General features: G+C 51.4%; 1 protein-coding gene across 16 annotated transcripts in view; it reads right to left on the bottom strand.

The window, feature by feature from the left end:
* KIF1A (kinesin family member 1A) overlaps nucleotides 1–27,011 on the bottom strand; it is a 222,332-nt gene that overhangs the window by 113,631 nt on the left and 81,690 nt on the right. For 7 of the 16 annotated variants that reach the window (XM_073360490.2, XM_073360491.2, XM_073360493.2 and 4 more), the window contains 13 exons: nucleotides 25,819–25,998; nucleotides 23,695–23,760; nucleotides 22,594–22,772; nucleotides 21,388–21,499; nucleotides 20,256–20,333; nucleotides 19,776–19,841; nucleotides 18,658–18,675; nucleotides 17,295–17,370; nucleotides 16,815–16,893; nucleotides 16,061–16,203; nucleotides 15,453–15,479; nucleotides 7,075–7,286; nucleotides 2,936–3,015 (listed from right to left, as the gene is read on the bottom strand). In XM_073360490.2, the coding sequence (XP_073216591.1) occupies nucleotides 2,936–3,015; nucleotides 7,075–7,286; nucleotides 15,453–15,479; nucleotides 16,061–16,203; nucleotides 16,815–16,893; nucleotides 17,295–17,370; nucleotides 18,658–18,675; nucleotides 19,776–19,841; nucleotides 20,256–20,333; nucleotides 21,388–21,499; nucleotides 22,594–22,772; nucleotides 23,695–23,760; nucleotides 25,819–25,998 (1,316 nt within the window). The remainder of the gene's footprint in view (nucleotides 1–2,935; nucleotides 3,016–7,074; nucleotides 7,287–15,452; nucleotides 15,480–16,060; nucleotides 16,204–16,814; nucleotides 16,894–17,294; nucleotides 17,371–18,657; nucleotides 18,676–19,775; nucleotides 19,842–20,255; nucleotides 20,334–21,387; nucleotides 21,500–22,593; nucleotides 22,773–23,694; nucleotides 23,761–25,818; nucleotides 25,999–27,011) is intronic. The other 9 variants (XM_073360496.2, XM_073360498.2, XM_073360507.2 and 6 more) reach the window with 4 other exon arrangements.

Genomic DNA, 27,011 nt, shown 5'->3' with positions numbered 1-27,011 from the left:
TGTGAATATAATGTAACTGGAATATGCTTTATGCAAAAGATCTCTTGTAAGATATAATTACAAAGCTTATAATCTACTGAGTGTGTTCATCCTATTTGTATGAATGTATCATTCTGGTATCTGAAACTAGGAATATGAAGTATAACTCTGAGGTCCTACTGTAATTATGCAAAGTGTGGGCCATTAATGGTGGTTTGGAAGCTTGATGGCTCCCATTGACTAGGACAATTGGTTGTAAGTGGTATGTTTACTTGCAAACCTTCCTGAGTGCATGTGGGCCCGCCCTGGAAGAATGGAGGCGAGGGTCTCACAGGACATGTGAACATGTCACCTGATACTGGAATCCATCTTAAACCTGGTGCTTTTCCATTTAGAAGGAGGGGTGGGGACCCAGAGAGACAAAATATTCCTGCCTTGTGCCAAAGTTATAAAATGGGGCGAACAGAACAAAAGGGGCTGCCAGTCATGAAAAAAACCCTAGTTTTCAGCTAAGATGTCTACAGAAACTAACAAAGACTGTACCAGGGAAAGGATTGGGCCCAGACTAGGAAGGAGTCTAGTCTGTGAAAGAAGCTTATTGGAACATCTCTGAGGGTGAGATTTTCCCCATAATCAGTCTCTTAATGTATTAGGCTTAGACTTGCGTGTTTTTGCTTTATTTTGCTTGGAGACTTACTTTGTTTTATCATTTCTTGAAATCACTTAAATCCTACTTTTTATACTTAATTGATTTTATTGATTACAGGTAAAATCTCACCCTCAGAGATGTTCCAATAAGCTTCTTTCACAGACTAGACTGCTTCCTAGTCTGGGTCCAATCCTTTCCCCGGTACAATCCTTGTTAGTTTCAGCAGACATCTTAGGTGAAAACTTTTGCTTATTAATTAAGCCAGAGTAAGTGATTAATACCTGTGGGAGCAAACAGCTGTGCATATCTCTCTATCTCTTTAAAAAAGGGAAGAAGGAGGATTCTGGGAACTATAGGCCAGTCAGCCTCACCTCAGTCCCTGGAAAAATCATGGAGCAGGTCATCAAGGAATCAATTCTGAAGCACTTAGAGGAGAGGAAAGTGATCAGGAACAGTCAGCATGGATTCACCAAGGGCAAGTCATGCCTGACTAATCTAATTGCCTTCTATGACGAGATAACTGGCTCTGTGGATGAGGGGAAAGCGGTGGACGAGTTGTTCCTTGACTTTAGCAAAGTTTTTGACACGGTCTCCCACAGTATTCTGGCCAGAAAGTTAAAGAAGTATGGGCTGGATGAATGGACTATAAGGTGGATAGAAAGTTGGCTAGATTGTCGGGCTCAATGAGTAGTGATCAATAGCTCCATGTCTAGTTGGCAGCCGGTATCAAGTGGAGTGCCCCAAGGGTCAGTCCTCAGGCCGGTTTTGTTCAATATCTTCATTAATGATCTGGAGGATGGTGTGGATTGCACCCTCAGCAAGTTTGCAGATGACACTAAACTGGGAGGAGAGGTACATACGCTGGAGGGTAGGGATAGGATACAGAGGGACCTAGACAAATTAGACGATTGGGCCAAAAGAAATCTGATGAGGTTCAACAAGGACAAGTGCAAAGTCCTGCACTTAGGACAGAAGAATCCCATGCACCGCTACAGACTAGGAACCGAATGGCTAGGCAGCAGTTCTGCAGAAAAGGACCTAGGGGTTACAGTGGACAAGAAGCTGGATATGAGTCAACAGTGTGCCCTTGTTGCCAAGAAGGCCAATAGCATTTTGGGATGTATATGTAGGGGCATTGCCAGCAGATCGAGGGACATGATCATTCCCCTCTATTCGACATTGGTGGGGCCTCATCTGGAGTACTGTGTCCAGTTTTGGGCCCCACACTACAAGAAGGATGTGGAAAAACTGGAAAGAGTCCAGCGGAGGGCAACAAAAATGATTAGGGGACTGGAACACATGACTTATGAGGAGAGGCTGAGGGAACTGGGATTGTTTAGTCTGTGGAAGAGAAGAATGAGGGGGGATTTGATAGCTGCTTTCAACTACCTGAAAGGGGGTTCCAAAGAGGATGGATCTAGACTGTTCTCAATGGTAGCTGATGACAGAACAAGGACTAATGGTCTCAAGTTGCAGTGGGGGAAGTTTAGGTTGGATATTAGGAAAAACTTTTTCACTAGGAGGGTGGTGAAACACTGGAATGAGTTACCTAGGGAGGTGGTGGAATCTCCTTCCTTAGATATTTTTAAGGTCAGGCTTGACAAAGCTCTGGCTGGGATGATTTAGTTGGGGATTGATCCTGCTTTGAGCAGGGGGTCGGAGTAGATGACCTCCTGAGGTCCCTTCCAACCTTAATATGCTATGATTCTATGAGTGTTATAGAGGGTGGACAATTCATGGGTTTACCCTGTATAAGCTTCATACAGAATAAAATGGATTTATTTGTGGTTTGGATCCCATTGGGAACTGGGTGTCTGGGTGCTGGAGATAGGTGACCTGCTGAGCAGTTTTTGGTTAAAGCCTGCAGCTTTGGGGGTGTGGACCAGACCTGGGTCTGTGTTGCAGCAAGCTAGCGTATCTGGCTTAACAAGGCAGGGTTCTGGAGTCCCAAACTGGCAGGGAAAATGGGCTCAGAGGTAATCTCAGCATGTCAGCTGACAGTCCCAAGGGGGGTCTCTGACCGAACACATCACAGGCATGTGTCGTGTCAGCATACCTGGCTCTATGCAAAGCCCCCTACAGGAGTCACTGGTAGAGGAGGAGTGCCAGCCATGCTATTGACGAAACTGGGGCACGACCCAATGCTCTTACTATCCTGGCTCTTCCTGGCTGCTGATGCTGCTACAACCAGCACAGGCAGATGAACTGACCCCAGCCAGCCCCCACAGAGGGGAGGCACAAAGGTGGCATAAAGTGAACTGGGCACTGAGTGAATAAGTCCTGCAAACATCGCTGCTGTACACTCACCTCTCCATGCGGATTGCTTCTGTCCTCCGCAACTTTTCTTCCCAGGTCTCGTTCAGCTCAGCGATGATCTTCTCTGTTTCCTGGCAAGCAGAGTTTAAATGTTAGTATTTTGTGACTGCTGTCACCTTTGGTAACAGAACTACAAATGCTCTTTTAGGCTTTGCTCCAGAACCTCTGTTCTACAGAGGTCACAGTCACAGCAGCATTTACTCAGTCACACCACACAATGATCTTGTATAATGGACACAAATGAGACAGCTCTGTCTCCTGGCTGCAGAATGTGAATCCCAGTTCCAGGCTGGTTTCAATATAAAGCATCCCTCAGGGAAAAGGCAGGGTAAGAGGTTTTTCAACAAACCCTTACACCAGTCACAGTATTTGAAGACAACATGTTAGGAAAGCAGATGACCCTCAGACCTGCCATTCAGAGCTGGGCAGAACTGGGCCCAAACTGCAGCCTGATGGCTCTGCTGGGCCACACCCCAATCAGACCTCAGCTGGACCTGATAAAAGGGCTATGAGCCAGGAGCTAGACACTCTCCCTCCAGCTTCTGAGGGAGAAGGACCTAGCTGTCTGGGAGCCATGGGTGCAGGCAACAGAGCAGGGCTGGGGAAAGGTGAGAGGAGCTCCCAGCTAGCAACTCCCCAGACTGCAGGCTCTGTGCAAGGCCAAACTAGGTACTGGGGTTGCAGAGGCTGCAGGCCAAACCCCCTTTTGCCAACGATGAATGGCTTGTATACTGCAGTCTGCTGCAGTGAATGGGGGCTAGATGCTGACTGGCAGTAGCCATAGACTGAGGTGAGGTGGGGATAGAGGTTTGGGGGTTCACTGGGGAGGGGAGACCCAGATCTGTGGGGGTACTGCTTGGGGGCAGCACCCAAGGTAAAGGGGCACTAGGGTCTGGGAGGGACATGGGGCCAGCGGGACATTGGCCTACAGAGGGTGCTCCAGAGACTGGAAAAGCTAATTCCCTGGATGACCAGCAGGAGGTGCCATGCTGGTGAGTCACCGCCCTGCTACAGGGTGCCTCAATTTTAAGTTGCAATGCTTTAGAGAACCCTGATTTTTAGACAACTTTAAGCACCCTCCCTCTGAAAATCTCTAAATTTGAATTTCACTCTTTAAGGTGTTCAAAATTGGGCACTGAAAATCCTGGGTTGCTTTTGAAATGTTTGGCCTCGAAAAAGATGGTTACTAACCTTTTTGTGACTGTTGTTCTTTGAGATGGGTTGCACATGTCCATTCTGAGTTAGGTGTGTGCGTGCCCTGAGCATCGCTGTCAATTTTTTCCCCTAGTGGTATCCATCGAGCTGGTTCCAGTGCCCCCTGGTGCCAAACGTTCACAGCATCGGTACAAGGGGCCCTGCTGAGCTCTGCCAAGTCCGCGTCCCTCAGTTTCTTCTTACTGACCACTCCGAGAGCGAGGACGGTGGGTGGCCCTTATTCCTCTTTCTCTGCTGATCATGCCTGGCTAGCTGGGCATAGAAATCCCCATAATGCTGCAGCCTATATGGTCTCCTGGGTTGTGCTGGAGAATGCAGGCCCAGGGACTTCAGAGTTGCCCTACAAATCTTTTAGGGTATGCAGTCTGGCATCAGTTTGCTCTGAAAAAAGCAAGGGCCCCTCAAAAGGCAGGTCTTGCAAGGTCTGGTGTACTTCCTGTGGGCACTCTGGTGCCTGTAACCATGAGCTCCTGTGCATGGTAACTGCCGTGGCCATAGATGTAGCCGCAGAGTCCATGGCATCCAGGGCTGCCTGCAGAGAGGCTCCCATCTTGCCCTCCTCCACAAGGGTGGAGAACTCCTGCTGGCTATCACGGAGAAGTCTGTCTTTGGACTTGTTCGTTGCTTCCCACTCGTTTAAAGTCATAGTGGCCCAGCACTGCCTGCTGGTTCGCTATGTGAAGTTGAAGCCCTTCTTACCCTCCACCCCAGTGGAGTTGGCTTTCCTGCCCAGTAGGTTGAGCTTCAGGGGCTTCTTCATCTTCAGTGTGGACCCTGGCTGGCCCTGACAGTCCCTCTTCTTGGCAGCCGCCACAACGAGTGATCTGGGGGTGCGGGGTGAGAAAATAAAAACTCACAACCCTTGGCTAGCACAAAGTACTTCCACTCTGTCCTCTTGGCAGTAGGAGCGAAGGAAGCTGGGTTCTGTCAGAGCGTCTTAATAGGTCCCATAATGGCCTCATATAGGAATAGAGCAACCTTTGCACAAGTCGCTGCTGACAAATTGTCCAAGAAGCTGTCAGAAGGCTCCTTGACAACTTCTGCCTGCAGGCCCAGATTAGATGCCACCCGATTTAATGAGTCCTGGGTGGCCCTCAGGTCATCCTGAAGCAGGGATGTCCCCTTCTCCATTAGTTTATCATCAGGTGAAGACGAAGAGAAGGCATGCACTGCCATAGCCTCCACTATATCCTCCCCTTGGGAAGCCTGCTCGTGCTGATCAATACCAGCCTCAGTACTGGCTTTGGTACTGGGATGTGCTCCAGATTTGGTGCCAAGCGCAGTGCTCAGGCCAGTCCTACTATCGATACCAGTGATAGGTGGCAGTGTGTCATCACGCAGTACCAGTGGCATCCTACTCTCAGAGTAGACAGAGTTGGAATGCCTACAGCTGGTGCCTTGACCCAGGCCAAACCGCCCAAAAAGGCCACTGTACCAGTGCCGGAGCCCAGGGGCCAAGTGTTCTAGGGCATCATGGCTCCCGGAGCTCCCGACAATGCTGATGGGTGGCGAATGTGGCCTTGGCCATGGCGGCGAGGTGAGGAGCCAGAACCAGAGTCTGATTTTTGAAGAGGAGAAGGAGCATGGGGACCAAGGCAGTGGGGGAGGGATAGCTCAGTGGTTTGAGCATTGGCCTGCTAAACCCAGGGTTGTGAGTTCAATCCTTGAGGGGGCCATTTAGGGATCTGGGGCAAAAAATTAGGGATCAGCCTTGCTTTGAGCAGGGGGTTGGATGACCTCCTGAGGGTTTGTGGTGCTGGCGCAAGCGACAGTGTCAGTGGCTGCTGCGGTGCCAGAAACGGGGGAGCAGTGCGGTGCGGGTCTCGCCCTATCCCTGTCCGCAGCTCTTGACTTGTCTGCCCTTCTGTCTCCCTTTGGTGCGGAAGAACAGCTCTTCTCACCATGCCCGCAATGCTTCTTCTTGGGCACTGGTGATGAGGAGCAATGCTGAGAGCCCCTAGCAGTGGGAGGTGCACTGCGCTCTGAAGATGATGTGCTCACGCCGAGTCAGATCCCAGCTCCGAGGTGGGTCTCAATACTGCCTCCATCAGGAGGACTTTCAGTCTTGCTGCCCAGATTTTTTGAGTGTGTGGGCTTAAACTCACAACAAATTTGGCAACTATCTTTTCTGTATCCTTCTCACAATCCCAAACACTTAAGACAGCTCAAGAGAGGGCTGCTGTTGGGCATAGGCTTCCCACAGGTGGAGCCAGGTGTAAACCCTGGAGACTAAGGCATGCCCCGGCACCCAGAAGGAGGAACACCTCTCCAGACAAGGAGAGGTGTCCCAATTTCTATACTAGACTTACTAAAAACTACTTAAACTACTTAACTAACAACTATTTACAATAAAAGCTAAGCAAAAAACCACTATGAAAAACTTTGCCAAGGCAAAGAGGGGAGTTCCAACAGCAGTTACGGGCAGTAAGAAGGAACTGAGGAACGCGGGCTCAGCACGGCCCCTTATACTGGCACTATGAGAGCACAGCATCACGGGGCACCAGAGCCGGTCCAACAGATACCACTAGGAAAAAAATTCCAACAGTGATGCTCAAGGTGTGCACACACCTAACTTGGAATGGCATGTGCAAGCACTTGAAGAATTGAGCTTCTGGAGGCTTTCTAAACCTGTGGGGAAATCTCTAGAAGGTCATCTTGGGGGCCTGGACTCCACAAAGTATCCTTGTCAAAGTACCTGCTGTCTTCATTTGATTTCATTACTTTGTAAGAAGCAGGAGGCTGCAGATAATCTAGGAGGCGCACAAATAATAATCGCAGAGCCTGGGCTGTTACAGTCGCTATCCGCAGGTTCAAATGCCACCATGGGAATATAAAATGGATCTGTTGCCAGATCAAGTGTGTTTCATCTTCCCCAATCTCCATAAAGCATGATGTCAGCATCCTCAGGCTCTTACCTTCAGCCTCTCAATGGCCTCTTCACTGCCCGGAGCAAACATGATGCGTTCATGGAGGCTAGAGACGGAGGCAGCTCGGCTGGACAAGGCTGAAAGCGAGGAGGACGGGCTCATCCCCACTAAGGCATTGGTCACTGTGGAGAGATTGTCAGGGCGTTGACTCAGTTCTGCCAGGCTACGGTTACCATTATTGTTCTCAAAGTCGGTCATGTCTATGGGGCAGGGAAGGGGGACAGAGGGAGGGATGGACACGTGGACAGGAAGAAGGAAAAGAAAGATAGAGAAAAGAAAGGCAGTTGGGAAAAAGTGACATGATGCGGTGAGCAGAAAGCTAGAAATTAAAACACAGAAATACACACAGCGTCATGTGCCAGCAACAGGGCTAGAGGCACTCACACCATCTCTACACCAGAAGGAGCATTCACACCACATCCAGAACAGCCACACTAAGTGTTGCTACATGGTTCTTCACCCACACCACCATCCCCCATTATGTCCCCTGGCTTGTCAGACAGAGAGCCAGGCAGAGGGCAGGAAAGTTTACTCATGATTGGGTTGGCTAATGGCTAAATGGGCAGAAGAGCCCAGTTGCCATTTTGGCCCCAATATGGTTTGATGTTCAGAAGAGCCTAGGGCACTGGGTGCTGCTCTCTTGTGAAAATCTGGCTGTGAGTGTCACAATGGGAACTGCTGGATCTGGTCCCAGTGAGCTCTTGGGGGCAGGGCCCAGCTTTTTGTTAAGTATTTGTACAATGCCTAATACCACAGGGTCCTGGTCCATGACTGAGGCTCCTAGGAGCTACCAAAATCCAAAGATATTATCACAGTGATGATGGCTCTTCTCAAAACCTGACCCATGACTCAATCTTCCCATGGCTGGGCTGGTTTGTAGTCATTTCCCCAAGAATATTTAAGTGACTGGTGTTTTATTCCCTTGAGCATTAGTCCAAATATTGGAATCCAGGAACGCATGAGGTGATTCACACGGGGGGAGCTCGCACAGCTGCCCCATGTCTAACAGGTTTATGTCTTTGAGCGGGAGGCTGTTGGGAGGCAGCAGGGGGAGCCTAAGGGAGTGACAAAGCCAACCAAATGGAGTGATCATCACTCAGTGAGGGGCTGGAGAAGTAGGAGTAACGGAAAGTTGCCTGGGGTCCTGGTGCATGTGATCCAGCCTCAGAACATGGAGTAAGGTGCCTGCTGTGCAGTCAGAGACTGAGGCTGAATGGTGGCGGGGTGACAGTACCTCAGGACAACTTCCCTATGGAATCACTACACGTAGCACCAGCCACAATGGCACAGTGTTAGTGGGGGGCCAAAGAGTTGCTGACATGGGGACAGCCATCACCAGGGAGATATGGGGGAGCCAAGAAGCAACAATCACTTGGTGTTATTGTGACAAAAGGAAATGAAATGTCAGTCTGCTAGACAGCCCTCAGCCAGGCAGGACCACAGCTATTTCTAAATCTGAGCCAAATGCTCTTTCTTGTGCAAAAGAAAATGGGAAAAGGCCTTTAAAGTCTGAAAATGTCCCAATCTTGCACTTCTGCTCCCTCCACTCTCTCTGAGACATACAACACCCCAAAGATTTTTTCTGTCACTGCTCCTCTTTATTCTCTGATTGGATGATCTAATCTTTATAGAGTCCATGACCAGAGCCCAATCAAATGGAATTCGTCACACTGAGTGCTGATAAGTAGAATCATAGAATATCAGGGTTGAAAGGGACCTCAGGAGGTCATCTAGTCCAACCCCCTGCTCAAAGCAGGATCAATCCCCAATTTTTGCCCCAGATCCCTAAATGGCCCCCTCAAGGATTGAATTCACAACCCTGGATTTAGCAGGCCAATGCTCAAACCACTGAGCTATCCCTCGCACCCTACCAAATTCATCGTCCATTTTGATCAATTTCATGGTCAAAGGATTTTAAAAATCATAAATTTCATGATTTCAGCTATTTAAATCTGAAATTTCATGGTGTTGTAATTGTAGGGGTCCTGACCCAAAAAGGAGTTGTAGCGAGGTTTGCAGTACTGCTACCTTTATTTCTGCGCTGCTGCTGGTGGCGGCACTGCCTTCAGAGCTGGGTGGCTGGAGAGCAGCAGCTGCTGGCTGGGATCCCAGCTCTGAAGGCAGAGCTGCCACCAGCAGCAGCGCAGAAGTAAGGATGGCACGGCATGGTATTGCCACCTTTATTTCTGCGCTGCTGCCTGCAGAGTTGGGCCTTCAGTCAGCTGCCACCACTCTCTGGCAGCCCAGCTCTGAAGGGAGCAGAGCAGAAGTAAGAATGGCATCAGATGGTATTGCCACCATTACTTCCACACTGCTGCTGGGGGGGCACTGCCTTCAGAGCTGGTCACCCGGACAACAGCCGCCCCTCTCTGGCCACCCAGCAATGAAGGCAGCTCAGGAGTAAGGGTGGCAATACCGTGACTCCCCCTCCCCCAAATAACCTTGCAACCCCCCTGAAACCCTCTTTTGGCTCAGGACCTGCAATTTGAGAAATGCTGGTCTCCCCCGTGAAATCTGTATAGTATAGGGTAAAAGCACACAAAAGACCAGATTTCATGGGGGGAGACCAGATTTCACAGTCTGTGACACGTTTTTCACGGCCGTGAATTTGGTAGGGCCCTACTGACAAGAGAACCGGGGACAGTTGGCAAACAGCCTGTAGGCGGATGTACGTTCATATAATTTACCTGTCCAACTATGATGCATAACAACCAAATTTTTAGGAATCCTGGCCATTTCATGGACAATTTGCAAACAGGAAAATGACGAGGGCTGACACAAAAATTGTCTCGTGGGGCCATTCACACTGCAGCTGCACTGTTTGTCTGAACACTGGTATTTTAACGCCACATCAGCATTGATACGTGATCCCCTTTCATGTGTGTGTTTACAATTGTTTCTGATAATGGCCTGGTGTTGAGTCTGCGGGTGGGGTTAGTGCATACACCTGCCTGCATTTGGCCCAACACTTGGACTTCTAGGGGAGTTCTCATGGAAGCCTCCAAAGTCTCTTTACTTCTGGTGGTGCATAGCAATGGCTGCCATGGATCTAGGCCCCAGAACCAATATAGTGATGGAGAGAGAGATGGGGCCTGCTCAGGTGAGCTGTAAGAAAGGCAGCTCTGCAATGTTGGAGATCTGGCATTGTCTGGGGTCACTGAAAGCAGGGAAGGAATTACTGTGCTGATAGTTTAAAAACTGCTCAGATATACTAGATACCAGTGGTCCGGTGAAATGCCTGAGGAAGAGGGCAGGCCAAAAACCAACTGAAAGCACCGCCAGACCTTTTCTGGACTGGCTGTAGGCAGGTATGGGGTCAGCAGTACAGTGCACGTAGTTTGCTGAAGCTGCGAGGTCTCATTGTCAGAGGTGCTGAGTTTGACCCCAGCTGAGGCTGTGGGTGCTCTGCATCTCTAGAAGCCAGGCCTGGAGTGACTGACGTGGGGCATGCCGAGCTGGCCGTGGGGGCTTCTCTGAGGAGTCACTATCTGCAAGTGTGCAGAGGCTGCTGGTCTTCGCTGATGTTTGGAGGCCGGTCCTGACACCTGCTCTGCTGCCAACCTGTTCAGGGGACTGGCTAGAACACGGCACAGCCAACCAGTTCCCTCTCCATTAAAACCCCATCTGCTTCATGACGTGACTGCTTCACAAAGTTGCTTTGGGCTTTTGCTGCACCTTCGCCTCTGCTCCCCCTGGTCTGAACTTTCCGGGGTGCCAAGGGCAGGATGGTAGCCGCAGCCCTGTTCCAATCAGACACTCCCTTGTGGGCCGGGAGATGCTGGCCAGGCCTTGCCCCCTTACACTCACCCCATGGCAGCCAGGCTGTAGTTGTGGAGGGCATCAGGGAGGGCAGGATGGCCCAATGCACTCCCCCCATCCGCAGGGCACTCAGAATCAGGCCTTTCAGATTATGTGCACAAGGAGGACTCCGTGAGGGGCTAAAGGCAGTAGCCCAGTGCCTGGCAGGCCATGAGGGGCCCCCTTAAAACCACAACATGTTGGAGGCCCAGATTTTACTGATTTTTTCCTCATTTTTTTGCCCAGGATACTCATGGCTCTCCTCCCTCTGCACTATGGTAAATCTCCAGCCCCCAGGTGGCATGCTGGAACTCATACACCCCATGGAGACGGCGCAGAGACACACGTGCGGCTTACGAAGAGGGCAGCCGCCCTGGAGGCATTTGTTAGTAGCCCTCGGGTCCACAGGCACCGACTTTGTCTCTTCCCAGGGGGTGCTCAACCCCTGCTCTGCCCCAGGCCATGCCCCCACCCCACCCCGCTCCACCCCATCCGTCGAGCGCACCCTGCCCTTGCTCCTCCCCCTCCCAGGGCCTCCTGCACACCGCTAAACAGCTGATCCACAGCGGGGCAGGAGGCGCTGGGAGGGAGATAAAGGCGCTGATCAGTAGAGCCCTGCACGGATATAAAAATGTGGAAGAAAAGGTGGAGGAATTGTACTGTATGTAAGAGAGCATTATGACTGCTCAGAGCTCCAGTATGAAACTGGGGAAAAGCCTGTTGAGAGTCTTTGGGTTAAGTTTAGAGGCGAGAGCAACAAGGGTGGTGTCGTGGTGGGCGTCTGCTATAGACCACCAGACCAGGTGGATGTGGTAGACAAGGCTTTCTTCAGACATCTAACAGAAGTTTACAGATCATAGGCCCTGGTTCTCATGGGGGACTTCAATTACCCTGACATCTGCTGGGAGAGCACAACAACAGTGCACAGACAATCCAGAAAGTTTCTGGAGAGTGGGGACAACTTCCTGGTGCAAGTGCTAAAGGAATATCAACGAGGGGCTGTGCTCCTCTTGACCTTCTCCTCACAAACAGGGAAGAATTGGTAGGGGAACTAGAAGTGGGTGGCAATCTGGGCAGCAGTGACCATGAAATGGTCGAGTTCAGATCCAGCCAAAAGGAAGAAAGGAGAGCAGCAAAATACGGACCATGGACTTCAGAAAAGCAGACTTTGATTCCCTCAGGGAACTGATGGGCAGGATCCCCTGGGAGACTAATATGAGGGGGAAAAGAGTCCAGGAGAGTTGGATGTACTTTAAAGAAGCCTCACTGAGGGTGCAGGAACAAACCATCCCAATATGCAGAAAGAATAGCAAATATGGCAGGCGACCAGCTTGGTTTAACAGAGAAATCTTTGGTGAGCTTAAACACAAAAGGGAAGCTTACAAGAAGTGGAAACTTGAACAGATGAGTAGGGAGAAGTATAAAAATACTAGTCAAGCATGCAGCGGTGTAATTAGGAAGGCTAAAGCACAATTGGAGTTGCAGCTAGCAAGGGATGTGAAGGGTAACAAGGAGGGTTTCTACAGGTATGTTAGCAACAAGAAAAAGGTCAGAGAAAGTATGGGACCCTTACTGAATGGAGGAGGCAACCTAGTGACAAATGATGTGGAAAAAGCTGAAGTACTCAATGCTTTTTTTTTTTTTGCCTTGGCCTTCACAGCCAAGATCAGCTTCCAGACTGCTGCACTGGGCAACACAGAATAGGGAGGAGGTGAGCAGCCCTCACTGGTGAAAGAACAGGTTAAGGGCTATTTAGAAAAGCTGGACATGCACAGGTCCATGGGGACAGATCTAATGCAACCGAGGGTGCTGAGAAAGTTGGCTGATGTGATTGCAGAGCCATTGGCCACTATCTTTGAAAATTCGTGGCGATTGAGGGAGGTCCCTGACAATTGGAAAAAGGCAAATATAGTGCCCATCTTTAAATAAGAGAAGAAAGAGAATCCAGGGAACTACAGACTGGTCAGCCTCACCTCAGTCCCTGGAAAAATCATGGATCAGATCCTCAAGGAATCCATTTTGAAGCACTTGGAGGAGAGGAAGGTGATCAGGAACAGTCAACATGGACTCACCAAGGGCAAGTCATGCCTCACCAACCTGATTGCCTTCTAGGATGAGATAACTGGCTCTGTGGATATGGGGAAAACGGTGGACGTGATATATGTTGACTTTAGCAAAGCTGTTGACAGCAAGCAAGCAAGTTAAAAAAGTATGGATTGGATGTACGGACTATAAGGGGGACAGAAAGCTGGCTAGATCATCGGGCTCAATGGGTAGCGAGCAACGGCTCTATGTCCAGTTGGTAGCCAGTATCAAGCGGAGTGCCCTAGGGGTCAGTTCTGGCGCCCATTTTGTTCAACATCTTCATTAATGATCTGGATGATGGGATGGATTGCATCCTCAGCAAGTTTGCAGATGACACTAAGCTGGGGGGGGAGAGGTAGCTTTGCTGGAGGGTAGGGATAGGGTCCAGACTGACCTAGATAAGTTGCAGAATTGGGCCAAAAGAAATCTGATGAGGTTCAACAAGAGAAGTGCAGAGTCCTGCACTTGGGATGAAAGAATCCCACCACTGCTACAGGCTGGGGACCGACTGGATAAATGGCAGTTCAGCAGAAAAGGACTTGGGGATTACGGTGGATGAGAAGCTAGAGATGAGTCAACAGTGTTTTCTTGTTGCGGAGAAAACTAACGGCATCTTGGGCTGCCTTAGTAGGAGCGTTGCCAGCAGATCGAAGGATATCATTATTCCCCTCTATTAGGCACTAGTGAGGGCACATCTGGAGTATTGCATCCTGTTTTGGGGCTCCTACTACAGAAAGGATGTGGACAAAATGGAGAGAGTCAAGCGGAGGGCAACAAAAATGATCGGGGGCTAGGGCACATGACTTATGAGGACAGGCTTAGGGGATTGGGTTTATTTAGTCTGCAGAAGAGAAGAATGAGGGGGGATTTGATAGCTGCTTTTAACTACCTGAAAGGGGGTTCCAAAGAGGATGAATCTAGACTGTTCTCAGTGGTAGCAGATGACAGAACAAGGAGTAATGGTCTCAAGTTGCAGTGGGGGAGGTGTAGGTTGGATATTAGGAAAAACTTTTTCATTAGGAGGGTGGTGAAGCACTGGAATGGGTTACCTAGGGAGATGGTGGAATCTCCTTCCTTAGAGGTTTTTAAGGCCTGGCTTGACAAAGCCCTGGCTGGGATGATTTAGTGGGGGATTGGTCCTGCTTTGAGGAGGGGGTTGGACTAGATGACCTCCTGAGGTTTCTTCCAACCCTAATCTTCTATGAACTAAGACCAGAAATCCAGGCCGGCTTCTTACAAGGAAAGGAAGCCTTACTCATAAGTCTGTTTCCAATGGACCAAGGGATCCCGGTCAGGCATTTGTTAATTCTGAAGGAGTCAATGGGCTGAGATCACTCTACCTGCACTAGGCTCCCATCAGCTGTTATTTCGCCTGAGACCACAGCAGGGAAATTGGGGGCTATTTCTCTGCCAAACTGACATGGATTCTAGCTATGCCACTGACCAGGGATGTCAGCTGGACTGTTGAGAGCTCTTTTACAAACAAGGCGCAGATTGCAGGGCCGCCCAGCTCACTTTCTCAAGTTCAGAAGCACATGAACTAGTTCAGTAGCCCTGCTGGTCCCAGTACAACCAGCAGTAGGATCTAGGCTGGGTCACTGGGAACACTTGTGATTTTATATCAGTGGTAGGAAGCAGATAACTTAGTGCCCATAGTTAGGGTATTGCCAGCAGAACCAGTACTGGAATCGGGACTAGTCCCAGACCCAGCAGAAGCAGCAACAGCACAGAAACAGCAGGAACCATAGCTACAGCATGGAGAAAAGAGGCCCAGGAAGTTCATTTAGAAAACCAATTCCATCTCACATGTTTTGGAGGGGAGCACAATGCAGGCAAATTCTTCAGCTAACCTCTGGCCACTCCGGTACATCGGCTCAAAACCTCAGCCAAGGCACTGACTGAGAGAAGCTGGCTAGCCTCAGTCTGGCTTCCCCAGCTCAGCACCCAGGACCACATGGCTCAAGGCTGCACTACCTCTTGTGCAGAGCTAACACAGAGTTTGAGGAAGACTGGTGCATGGCCTCCCCTGTCCTTGCCATATATCAATCCCAGGCCCCCCTCCCCTCCCCTAGCAGATGGCGCCGTGGAGGTCCCCTTGCTTGTGGATCTGGGAGAACCATCAAGCATAGCCTCACAGGAGGGCCAAGGATGAGCCTTCTAATGAGGAAAGGGAGCTCCCTGTGCGAAGAGGTTACTCTGCCAATGCAGGCAGTTGCCCACCAAACCTCCTAAGTGATCTGCGCATCCCTTGGCTGGAGCAGAGTCCTGGCTGAGCACTGTGGCAGGGTACTGGTGGGGAGGAGCAGATGACTACCTTAACACCTCCACAGCACAGCTGTGAGAGCACACAAGCTTCCCATAGCTGGGCCCTTGCTTGTAGGCAATTGGACCCCTTTGCCATGCTGTATGTATGTTCCTTTGCTACGACCGAGTCTTGAAGAAGCAGTGAAGCACACACAATACCCACAATGGGAAATACACACATTTAGGTCCTCCTGGAGCAGTGTTAGCTAAGAGAAAGAGAGGAGAGGGAGTGGGAAGAAAGACAAAAGAAAACAGAACAAGAATAGGTTCATCTTTATAGGACTAAGGAACAGAGAAGCATGCCCCTCAGGTTGAGAAGAGAGCCCGTACATTGACCCAGCCTGGGGACATCTCCCTGGGAGCAACACACGGAGCGCTCACCGAGCTGAGACTGGCTCTTTGGTGGGACAGCAGTCCTGGGACTGATAGCACAGAGGATGAGCCTGTCCCCGTGGAGCCACCCTGGGGCTGGAGACTAGGGTTCACGGTCAGCATGAGGGGTGTAGGCTAGAGTCCCCAGGATTGTGGTGATCACATGCATCTCCCTGATATCAGTAGGGGGCTTTCCCAGCAGGCTATGGCGGAGAAGCAGTGTCAGGGAGAGGAACTACAAGGAGCAACAGGGCAGGGAATGGAGATGTCTTGGTGATGTAATGCCATTGCACATCGTGGTGGGGATGAAGATGGCTGAGCCTGTCCTACCCCAGTAAACTGAAATTTAGAGAGCTCCATCTTGCTTCTCCTAAGCAAATCCCAGTCCCAGCTTAGAGCCCACAGAGGAACGTACTGTCAATGATGTCTCCGAGACCCTGGGCATAGAGCAGATCTCTCAGACGAGCCACTTCATCCTTCAGCTCCCTGATCAGCTTATTGTTAGGATCCTCATTAATGACGGCGTTGCATCTGATCTGTTTGGCACGGTCAGCATACCTGCAGAAATGGGACACATGGCCAATCACCAGACTTCCTCAGACTTCAGGTCTGAGACAGCATGGGCCAGGGACTAGGGCATTGGACTGGCATTCAGAAGACCTGGGGTCTATTTGCATATAATAATGCAAAGCATGGCTTCTCGCAGAGCCCTCGTTAGCACAGTTCAGACAGCCGAAGGCTCCCTCAGAGCTGTAGCTTTCTGGCCATGAGGCTCCCTGTTCTACTCCCATCTGCAGTAACAGACGGGGGACGCACAGAGCAAATCCAGCAACACAAAGGAGAGGGTCACAGTGTAGTCTAGTGCCAAGCTGGGAGAGGGACTAGGAAGGCCAGTGGCAGGGGTGGAGGACAGTGCTCTGTAATGCTACGGACAGAATGAATGGTTAGGGACCCTCGTCTGCTGCTTTGACATTGACACAGGGCAGTGGTAAGTGCTGCCCAGAGTGGAGCTCTGTATCAGTGAGGGGCTATGGAACAATAGTGGAATGAAGGAACAGTGAAGGCAACAGGAGGGGAATGGCTAAGGCTGTGACTTCAGATGTCACACTCCATGTTCCCCAGCCCCTGTGCAGGGGACGTGACGATGAACTGTTGTCACAGAGGCCTACCTTAAAGTACTGAGGGTCTCATCGTAGTTGATATCAGCAGGGCTGAGAGCAGCAACCATAGCAGTCCTGGAGTTACCACCTGCCAGAGAAAACACCTTGGCTCCATGAAGCAGATCTGTTCCTGGGCCCTCTTTTTAACCCCCGTTCTCTCTGCTTTCCCCTTCCTGCCAGAGCATCCCTGTCATTCTGCCCACTGAGCACACATACCAAACGGTATCCCCACCCCACAGCCCTCCCAGCTCACATGGTCACTCAGAACTCCAGCACAGGAACATCTAGTGCTTTGAATGAGTTGGGACGTAACCCTGCCCCAGTGAAGGGTCCCTGACAGCCGGAGGGCAAAGGGAGGGGGAGGAGTTAAATCAGGGAGACTATGAGAGTTCAGAAGACAGGAGCCTCTGGAGGTCTGTTGCCTGGAAATTCAGTGAGTTAAGGCCAGAACCAGGGCAAACTAAGTGAAAACCAGACTCCTTCCCTCACCCAGGTTTTCCCGGAGGAGCCAGGTCAGCACGGAGTCCCGGTACGGGATGAAGTCTGTCTTTTTCTTCTTTTTGTTCTGGAGGAAGAGAGCACAGCAGGGAGATGAGATACCTCGTTCTCTTCAAAGGTAGTGGGCTCTCAGACAGTATCAAGCAGGGTTATTCACCTAGTGACCTCCAGCCACATCTGGCCAAAGGCACACTCTTGAGCTTCCCCTAGCCTGGAGCAAACCACCTACGGTTCAGAGGTTCGATAAGGACCCAAACTCTGGATGCTGACCGAATTATCTACTTCTAGCAATCCAGCAAGAAGAGTCTGTCTATGGAGATTTTCTGCTTTAGAGTAGACCGGAAAAACATGAAGAACAACTCTGCCTCCCACTTCCACCCCCTCCCCCAACAAGCCACGATGTGATGTCCAATGGATAGGACACTAGCCAAGGACTTGGGTCTAAGTCCCTGCTCTGCCCCAGACTCCTTGTGTGACCTTGGGCAAGTTACTTGGCCTTGGTCCTCCCGACCTCACACAGGTGTTGTGAGGTGCCAGGTTCTATCGTAACAGGGGCCATACCAGCATCTGAGAGAGACTGAAGTTCAGGCAAGGCAGAGATGACTATAACAGACTGGGGGGAAGTGAACTGAATATTTTCAGACCTCAATAGATGTTTGGTTTGGGTTCGGTTTGATTCTTATTGCAGCACAACCAGTTTGTCCATCCCTTACTCCCATCCAGCCCAGTTACACACCAATACCTAGGTCAGTGAACTCTCCCCTTCATTCCCCTCAAAAGATTTTACACAGGAGAAGCAACAGTCCACAGGTGACTTCCAGCTCTGGACTGATCTTGCAACAATGGCAGCACAGTCCCAGGAAATGCCAATGTGCCCGAGACACACTATGCTAAGCCTAGCCTGTGTCACCCCTCCCTCTATTTCCAGCTGATTCAGACTAGCAAAAGCTCTCCTCTCCACCACAGCTGTTCCACTGAGATATTAATCTCAAACGCAGGGAACTGAAGGGAGCCAAGTTTAAAAGCCACTCTGTGGGCAGTGAATGAGGCCATTTTGGTACCGTTTTGACTGGCCTTGCTGTTGGCCAGCTCTTTGCTGCACAGCCTCTGCTATAGGTCACCAGTCACTGGAGCCACAGGGTTGCAGCACAGAACCTCACTGGAGGTCAAATTGTGCCTGAGTTTCAGAGCAGAGCTCCCCACCGAAAACAATGGGGCACTCAGTTTAAAAATCCACGCAACAGCATGGTCCTGGGCTCCATCTCAGTAACCTCCCCCTTTCCATCCGCAATGCCCCTACCCCAGCCTGTGTTTGATCACCCAAGCCAAGGAACAGAACCCTCAAAGCACATACCTTATTGAGCCCCGAATCCTGAAAGGAAACCAGAGACATTGTTTACCATTGCATGAGCATGTGAGACAAAGAGAGGCTGAAGAGGAGGACAGTTTGCTCCAGTCAGGACAAGGGGCTGTGGGTAACTGCAACTTCCCCTCCATCACCTAGGGAAAGCTTCTACCTCTCAGAGATGAAGAACTCTCCATGGAGAGTAGGCTCTGAGCACGAGCACTACCGTGCAGCTTGCAATGGAGGAGTGAGCGTTGGGGGGGGGAGGGGGAACGACACAAAGGCTCCTCCTACCCTGCTTGCCCCTATGCTAAGGGTAAGTTCTGGATTTTCATCAGGTAGGCTGTGGCACAGGACATGTGACTGGGAGTTATTATTTAGATTGCGGTAGCATCCTAAACACAAAGGGAAACAACCCCTCTCCCACAGAGCATATACTGAGAAAAATCAAAGCCAGACGGAGGGCAGGGGAAGGGATCCCCATACCCACAAAGTGATGAAACGGTGAGAGATGCTCATGATCCTGGCTCCATTTCCTGTTCTGCCTGGCTGCCTAATGGCTCTAGCTCCTCTTAAAGATGTATCTATTAATATATATCCATCAATGATCCTCAATCTCCATTCCCAGGAGATCCCAGCTCACCCTTCCCACCCCCCAACTGCCCTGCCCCACCAGTCCCATGCAACCAACACTCCAGCCAGTCCCATGCAACGTGGATCATTCTAAAGATTCCCCCACTCCAGGGTGGGGGAGTCTGCCAGGCACCAACTGATGCCAGAGTCCATCAGTGATACCTGTCATTCTATGCCAGCAAGGGTGTGTGCGAGAGGGAGTGAGCTCAGGGGCTGATGTACTTGAGTCATGGGAAGAGAGGGCTCTTTGCTGGCTTGTTCCCGGAATGTCTGCCTCGGGGGACATTTCATAGTCACTGGCACAAGGGACTACAAGGGCTGCTCATCCAATGGCATCACTGGGGCCTAGTATGAGCAGCCCTAACTCGCGGGGTGAGCACTGATTCATGTCAGTGGGTCCATAAGTGTCAATGGGAGTCAGTGCTTCAGGGTTGCACAGTGTGGTATTATGTAATGAGGCCCACCCTGTGGACAGACCTCCTTGGCCAACCTACCATTTCAGCCAGCGCAGATATGACCTTCCCCAGCGTGGTCAGAGACTTGTTGATGTTTGCTCCCTCCTGTTGAAGGAAGACAGAAAATCCTAGGCTCCAAAAGCTGACTGACAGAGAGGGTCCTGACACACAAATCAGCTTAAGGGTGCGTGGGTGTCTGCAGCTCAGCAGAACAGCCAGGCTCAGATCCACAGATGATCCATGCACACAGCAAACATGGCCAACAGCCAGCTCCCTCCCTGCCAGGGACCCCCTGGGGAGAGGAAAGGCATTGCATGTAGCTGGTTCTCAAGAGCGAACCAGTTGGGAGCAGTGGTTGTGCTGGGTTTAGTGGCTAATCAGGATGTCATTACTGGCACTCCAGCTGTCTGAAAATCCACCAAAGAAATGAGCACACCTCTCCGTGGCTGGGGTGCACCAACAGCACCCCAAACAGCACCCAGCACCGAGTACAGCTCCTGACTCATGCTCTTCTCTTACCTTTAGCCTCGTGCCCTTGGCCCCTGTAGAGTCAGCCCGTTCACTCCCAGCCAGGTCGACCAGGCTGATTTTGCTGACCTATAAACAGAGAGGGATGCTTGCCATTGAGGGCACAACAATGACTTGCACCCATCCAGAAGGGTCCCCAAACACCTGATGCATTGCTATGCAAATGGTGCAAACAGGAACCACAATCCACCACTGAAATGCAACCACCTCTGGAGTGAAATGCAGCAGCTGTTTAGCAGTGCCCAGTCATTCTGCATAGCAGTTTGGAGGAGGAAGTAACTACTTGGTTCAACTGAAACCGTTAGGGGTGGGGAGATGGATTTGGGGGAGGCAGAATGTGATTATCCAAATTGGAATAGGGCCTGGACGCTACAGCTAACATGCCTACTCTTGCAAAGAGTGACTTGGGGTGCTTAGTGGCCATAAGTAGTCAGGACCTCACCAAAAGACAATCCTGCCAGCAGCACAGCACCCCCGCCACCAGAACAAGGGATTGGTTCAATATATGCCCTGATGGTCTCCACCAGGGAGAGCTTTATTTTTGAAAAATTAACAGCAGTTTGAGTCTGAGTCCTGTTTTCTTCAGAGTCAGGGAGAGCAGGTTTCCAGCCTTGCCCATTCAAACAGAGATTGGCAAAATCAGGAGTTGGTCAACAAACAAACTGCAGGGTGGTTGGGCACAAGTCCTCATTTGTTTGAGGAGAAGTCAGATAAGTGGCTCAAGCCCCTGGCGCTGACCCAGGGTGGGGCATACACAAGGCTTTTGGGGCGAAAACTGCCCGCTGTTATTGCCACTACAATGCATAGCAAGGCTCAGATGTGCCCCACTGTGCTGAAAACCCTACCCAAAGCGAGCTAAAGGACCCAACAGGACAGTGGAGAGTGTGGCTGGGGGTGCAGTATGGGAAGGGGACACTGAAAGTTGGGGTATGGAAGGCTAGGCTTGCAAAGCTCTCCACTAGCCTTCTTCATCTCAGCTCCTAACAAAGATGCTTATTATTTATCTACCTCTTATCTCAGCCCTTTTAGCCCAACCGTCACGCCTTCTCTCCACCAGCAAGAGCACAGGAACTGGGGAAGTGCTGCCCTGCCCCACTAAAGGAACACCCCCCTTTGTGCTCACCTTCTCGGTGGTGACATCAGTTTCTGCATCGTGCCGTTTCTGGGTGAAGATGATGTTGAAGACAGCATGTGATCGGCTGCTGGTTTCGTTCATGTTTGTGGCAGCAACCGTCCTGTGGAGGGAAGAGGGCAGGGAGGCATGGAATCCTGCAGCACTATCTCAGAGTACACAGCTGATGACATCAGGCAGAGCTTGGTGACTCCGCAAGGCAGGACCGAGAAGAGCATGAGCAAGTGGAGATCATGCTGGACCACCTCTTAATGCCCAGCTTTGGTTTGGACGTCTCCGTCTCTAAGGGGCTCATGCAAAAGCCTGCTGCAGTCAATGAGGGTCTCCCCATTGAATTCAGCGGGCTCTGGGCCATGTCCCACACGCCCAGTCCCACCTCCACAGCTCCCTGGGGGCAAGACTCAGGATTGGTTCCATCACAGGGCAACATGAGGCTGGTGGACAGCAGTTAGGAGACAAGAAAAAAAAAACTGGGTCAGTGAGTGGGTGCTGCAGTATGGCTGCCATGGGTGAAAGTAAAATTTCTCTCTTACTGGTACGGGGGGCAGTTCTCCCCTGCCCCCCAAAGGAGTGGGGCCTTGGGCGGAAGGGACGGGGCTGAGGGCTCTCAGCATTCCCCAGACAGCCCGCCCACGCCGCCCGCGACTCCAACAGTGATTTTAAATTGCCGGCCCTGGGGTAGCTGCTCCTTTTGCCCCCCACATCGGCAGCTGGGGGGGGGGTGGAGAAGGGACAGGGATGTTACAACACTGCTGCGGCAGCGCTTTAAGCAGGGTCCTTTTGCCATGGCAGCGCTTTAATGTCACTGCCCCCTTTGCGCCCCCCCATCCACGGCTTTCACGCGCTTCCAAGTCAGTGGTACGGGCTGGTACAGGCGGCTACTTTTTACCGGTACGTCGTACCAGCCCGTACCACCTTACTTTCACACCTGATGGCTGCTCTCTCTGACCCTGTCTGCTTTGTTCTCGTTGAGATACAGAGGCAAGAGCACAACGGGGCTCTCACCAGCAGCCCACCTAGCCAGCTTAGGAAAGAAGACGAGAGATTTCTGGGGCAATTGCGTCTAGGCCCTCCCAGCCAGAAGGCAGGGGCCTAGGATGTGGGGCACGGGCTGGGTGATGTAAAGCAGGGGATTCTCCGAACAGCACTGGGGTGGGGAGGGAAGGAAAGGCAACCAAGGCTGTGCCCCCCTCTCACCTGGCTTTATTCCCAGAGTCCATCAGGTCCTGGATGTCATTGTAGGAAGTGACGGCCAGCTTGGAGAGGTCCTCAACATAGGGACCCAGGAGGGGGTGCTCCCTTACTCTCAGGTTCCCCTTATTCTTGGGGTTCAGCAGGTCCCGCACACGCTCACAATATATCTCCATGTAGCTCACCTAGGGGACAAAGCGCACAAGGTCCGTGTCTGACAATGGGGGAAGGGGCTCCCATACCACACAGGACACAGACCCAGTTCTGTCACCCATCCTGACACACGCAGTGCCTTGCTCTAGGAGCCGCCCCATTCCAGGCAGTGATCGATTGATTTCAATGGCTGTGTCAGTGTAAGTGAGGGCAGAGTCTGGCATAAGGGCCATGGGCAAACCCTGCCCTGCATGCAGCTAGCTTTCCACCGGCCCTGCACGCCACACCCACCAGTCTGCACAAGGGGCTATGGAAGAGCGAGTTACTTTGTTGACACACCAGAGTTGCTTAGTTAGCTAAACTGGATTCTAAATAGGTTTGTTACTGAATTACGCTGAACTGATATAAGGCACTTTTAAATCAGTTAAGATTGTCACCAATGTAATGATGTTAACTGCGACCCCATATAGTTAAAGGAGTGCCAGGGAAGGCAGGCCAGGCCTGGGTGAGGGTATGTATCCCAACAGTGATGTCAGATCCGGGGGTGGGCCTGGAACCAGATGACGGCAGGACTCTCCCATTGTCCCATCCTGAAGGCAGGTGCTGGAACCCAAGGGCTGCAGGCCAATGACTGCTGACCCATGAGAACAGCTGTAGTTCATTAGACCCCTCCCTGGACCCAGATGGGAGCAGGTGCAAAGGTACTAGGGCCTGTGAATGACAGAGCAAGGAAGGCAGGCCTCCTCAAGGGCTGGAGCCCGGAGCTGCAGATAGTATTACATGGGAGCTCCTCTTTGGTCAATAAAAAGCAGGGTAACTGACTCAGGGCAAGAGCAGGGCAGGCCCATGCAGCAGTGCTGGCAACGGCCCACCTTAACTTATCATCACTGTCTCCTCACTAGGCGCTCTCCCCGGCAGAATGCCCCCCCGCTGTCAGCGGGAAGGGCTCCGTACCTCCACAGAATAGGACATGTTGTCATTCGTGGTGTCGTTGATTCGGGAGAAGAGGTCCTCGCACAGCTGCAGCAGACAAGGAGAGAAGGAGACATGGCTTCTTACATGCTCCATAATGCAGTCAGAGCCATGGGGGCGGGGGGCACCAGGGAAACAAGGATTCTTCCTTGTACTTCAGAAATGGCAGCAGCAGAAAGGCAGGCAGGCAGGCAGGAGGGGAGCCTGTTCTCTGTGCTCACTCACAACTATTCTGAGTGACTCTGAGCGACATGTAGAGTAAGTGGCACAGCCAAAGGCACTACCAGGACTGTGCATTTAAACTGCTTCAGCTCAGGGATGAATCAGACCTTCGTGGCCAGGTTAATGTGTGGGAGAACTCCCCTGCCTTGCATGGAGTCACAGCAGGGATCAGTCCGGCCAAAGCCGGCACTCGCTCACAGCCATTGGCTCTCGCAGGGCTGGACAGATGTATATAAGGACACAGTACAGTAACTCCTCGATTAACATTGTAGTTATGTTCCTGAAAAATGTGACTTTAAGCAAAACGATGTTAAGCGAATCCAATTTCCTCATAAGAATTAATGTAAATAGTGGGGGTTAGGTTCCAGGGAAATTTTTTTCACCAGATACACAGTGATGATGATTGTGAAGCTTGGTTGAGGTGGTGAAGTCAGATGGTGGGATATTTCCCAGGGAATGCCTTACTGCTAAATGATGAACTAGCAATCAGCTGAGCACTCAAGGGTTAACCCATTGTTGTTAATGTAGCCTCATACTCTACAAGGCAGCACGAATGGAGGGAGGGGAGACAGCATGGCAGACAGAGACAGAGACACACACCGTGTGTGAGAGAGATAGAGATGCGCATTGCCCCTTTAAGTATACTGACCCCACTCTAAGTACAGTGCCTTTTTAAGTAGATCAGCAAGTTGAGACAGAAGCTGCTGCCAGGAAGCTCCCCTCCATCCTGAGCCCTGTCGTGTCGTTCCCCCCCACTCTATGGAAATGAAGCAAGCGGAGTGCAGAAGCAGGGGGGAGAGGGACACCCTGACATTAGCCCCCCCTCTACTCCCACCCTGCACAGCACGCAGGAGGCACCGGGGAGCAGCTCCAAGGCAGAGGGCAGGCAGGAGCAGCACATGGCAGTGCAGGGAGGACAGCTGAACTCCCAGCAATTGACAGCCTGCTGGGCAGCTACCACACAGGGAACTTAGGGGAACGGGGAACTAATGTGGGGCTGCTGGTACACCCTGGTTCCAAGCTCCCACCAGCTAGCTCCAACGGGCTGCTCTTCCTGCAAGCAGTGGACAAGGCAGGTGGCTGCCAAATGACTTTATAAGGGAGCATTGCACAATTTTAAACAAGCATGTTCTCTAATTGATCAGCAACGTAACAACGAAACAATGTTAACCAGGACGACTTTAACTGAGGAGTTACTGTATGACTCAGTCATTCAGCCCAAAAGTTTCCCAGCCACTCAGGCATCTCTGCTTAGAGCCTCCACCTGCCTCACCTCTAGGTTCTGTGGACTGATGCTTTTACTGCCCCCTTCCCATTCATGGCAGGTCTGGGATCTCCCTTGCTCTGCCCTGACCCTTTCCAGGAGCCCTAAAGGTGACTCCCCAGATGTTTGGTGGCCTCCAAGCAGCTCGTGCCCTCTGCATTGATTCCCATCCTGGGCTCCTTGCTTCACATCCCCTCCCATCTGTAACTTTCCAGCTGCCCTGAGCGGCAGAGAATCCAGGAGAACAGGAGCCATTCTTCCTCCCAGCCCTGCCCTTTGTCAAGTTCCAGGCAGCCAGTTCTGTGTCAGTTTCCCATCTAGTTGGTAGCTCCTGTGCTCGCTGGTGCCACAGCCATGTTCACTCCTCAGTCCTTGCTGCCATCACCCTGCCCTCTCCCGGCCAGTAACTGCTCCTTGTCTCCTTACTGGCACTCAGCAGCTATCAGTGCCCCACATGCAGGGGGCAACAGCCTTTCACACCATGAGAACCATTCATCCACCCTGCCCTCCACTCCCCAGCAGCCTCCTTCTCCTTCCCGCCCTGCCCCGCCCCAGCTATGGGTACTTTTTGTTCACAGCCAGCAGCGTGCTCTCCCCGGCATGGTGATAGCCTCTGTTACCTGCGGGATGATGCCTTGCTGATCCTTCTCCTGCCTCCCCATCATGGTGTAGGATTTGCCAGCACCTGTCTGCCCATAGGCAAAGATACAGACGTTATAGCCCTCGAAGGCATGCTGCAACATTTCCTCCCCGATGTCCTGGTACACCTGCTTCTGAGATGCATAATTGATGTCTTCGGGCTGCGGGGAGGAGAAACCAGAGACAGAGGTCAGAAGAGAGGGAAGGTGTGAAAGAGAAAGTGGAAGGAAAGAAAACAAGAAAAATGGGAAACATCTGGGCCTCATTTTCTCTCATTTGCACTGGTTTTACCTGGGTGCAATTCCATTCACCCCAAAGTTACTCCTGTCCCACCCTAGTGCAAGTCAGAGGAGAATCAGAGCGTACATTATTTTCTCATACTACTTGTTGCTGAGTCACTCATGTATCAAGACCAGACACACACTGGGGCATCCCTGGCAATGTTTCATCAACTGGGGAGGGAATCCTTTAACTTCCACGGTGTAGGGCCACCAAGGAAAACCTCTCAGCACCAGTCCCTTGCTGGCACTCCAATGCTGACACTGAGAGCTCTTGGCTTCCTGATCAAGGTACAAATAATGTGAATGGGGACGAAGGGGCTGTTCTGACGCTCTTAGGGAATTGCTGGACAAGACTCCACCTCCCTAAAATTGTGACACACCTGTCTGAGGATCTGAAAAGCTGCCCAGCTCTGGGCTACCTCAGAGAGGGAGCTGCCAGCAGGCATTCTCCACAAGAACCCCTAGACTTTCCCATTCAGACCTCTCTGGCTCTCAAAGAGCCTGGGCACAGTGCAAAGCCCCATCTTTTTGGGCAGTGTTATGGGGCATCCACCCCACACTGGCCAGTAATAGAGCCCTAGGGAGGCTGTGTGAAAAGCAGCTAACGGGAAAGTGGCTGTGAGGAGCAGCCAATTAGGGCCCAGCAGGCCCCTACAAAAAGAGCCTCAGGGCAGAGCAGGGCTCAGTAGCTCCCTGAAGCTTGAGGAGGGTGTCTGGAATAGGCTATAACCTAATAGTATCCTGGACAGAGCAGTGCAGGTAGGAACCCAGGGAGAAGAGAAGGAGCTCTGGCAGGCTGCTGAGGCTAGAAAGGTCTGTGGCCATGGGGAAGTGGCCCAAGGAAATGCAGCGATAGCAGAGGCAAAGGAATGCAGTAAGTGACTGAAGTTCAG

This window comes from Lepidochelys kempii, chromosome 9, assembly GCF_965140285.1.
Source record: "Lepidochelys kempii isolate rLepKem1 chromosome 9, rLepKem1.hap1, whole genome shotgun sequence".
Lineage (NCBI taxonomy): Eukaryota > Metazoa > Chordata > Testudines > Cheloniidae > Lepidochelys > Lepidochelys kempii.
Note: the sequence above shows the minus strand (reverse complement) of the source record. Positions and strands in the feature narration are given on the sequence as shown.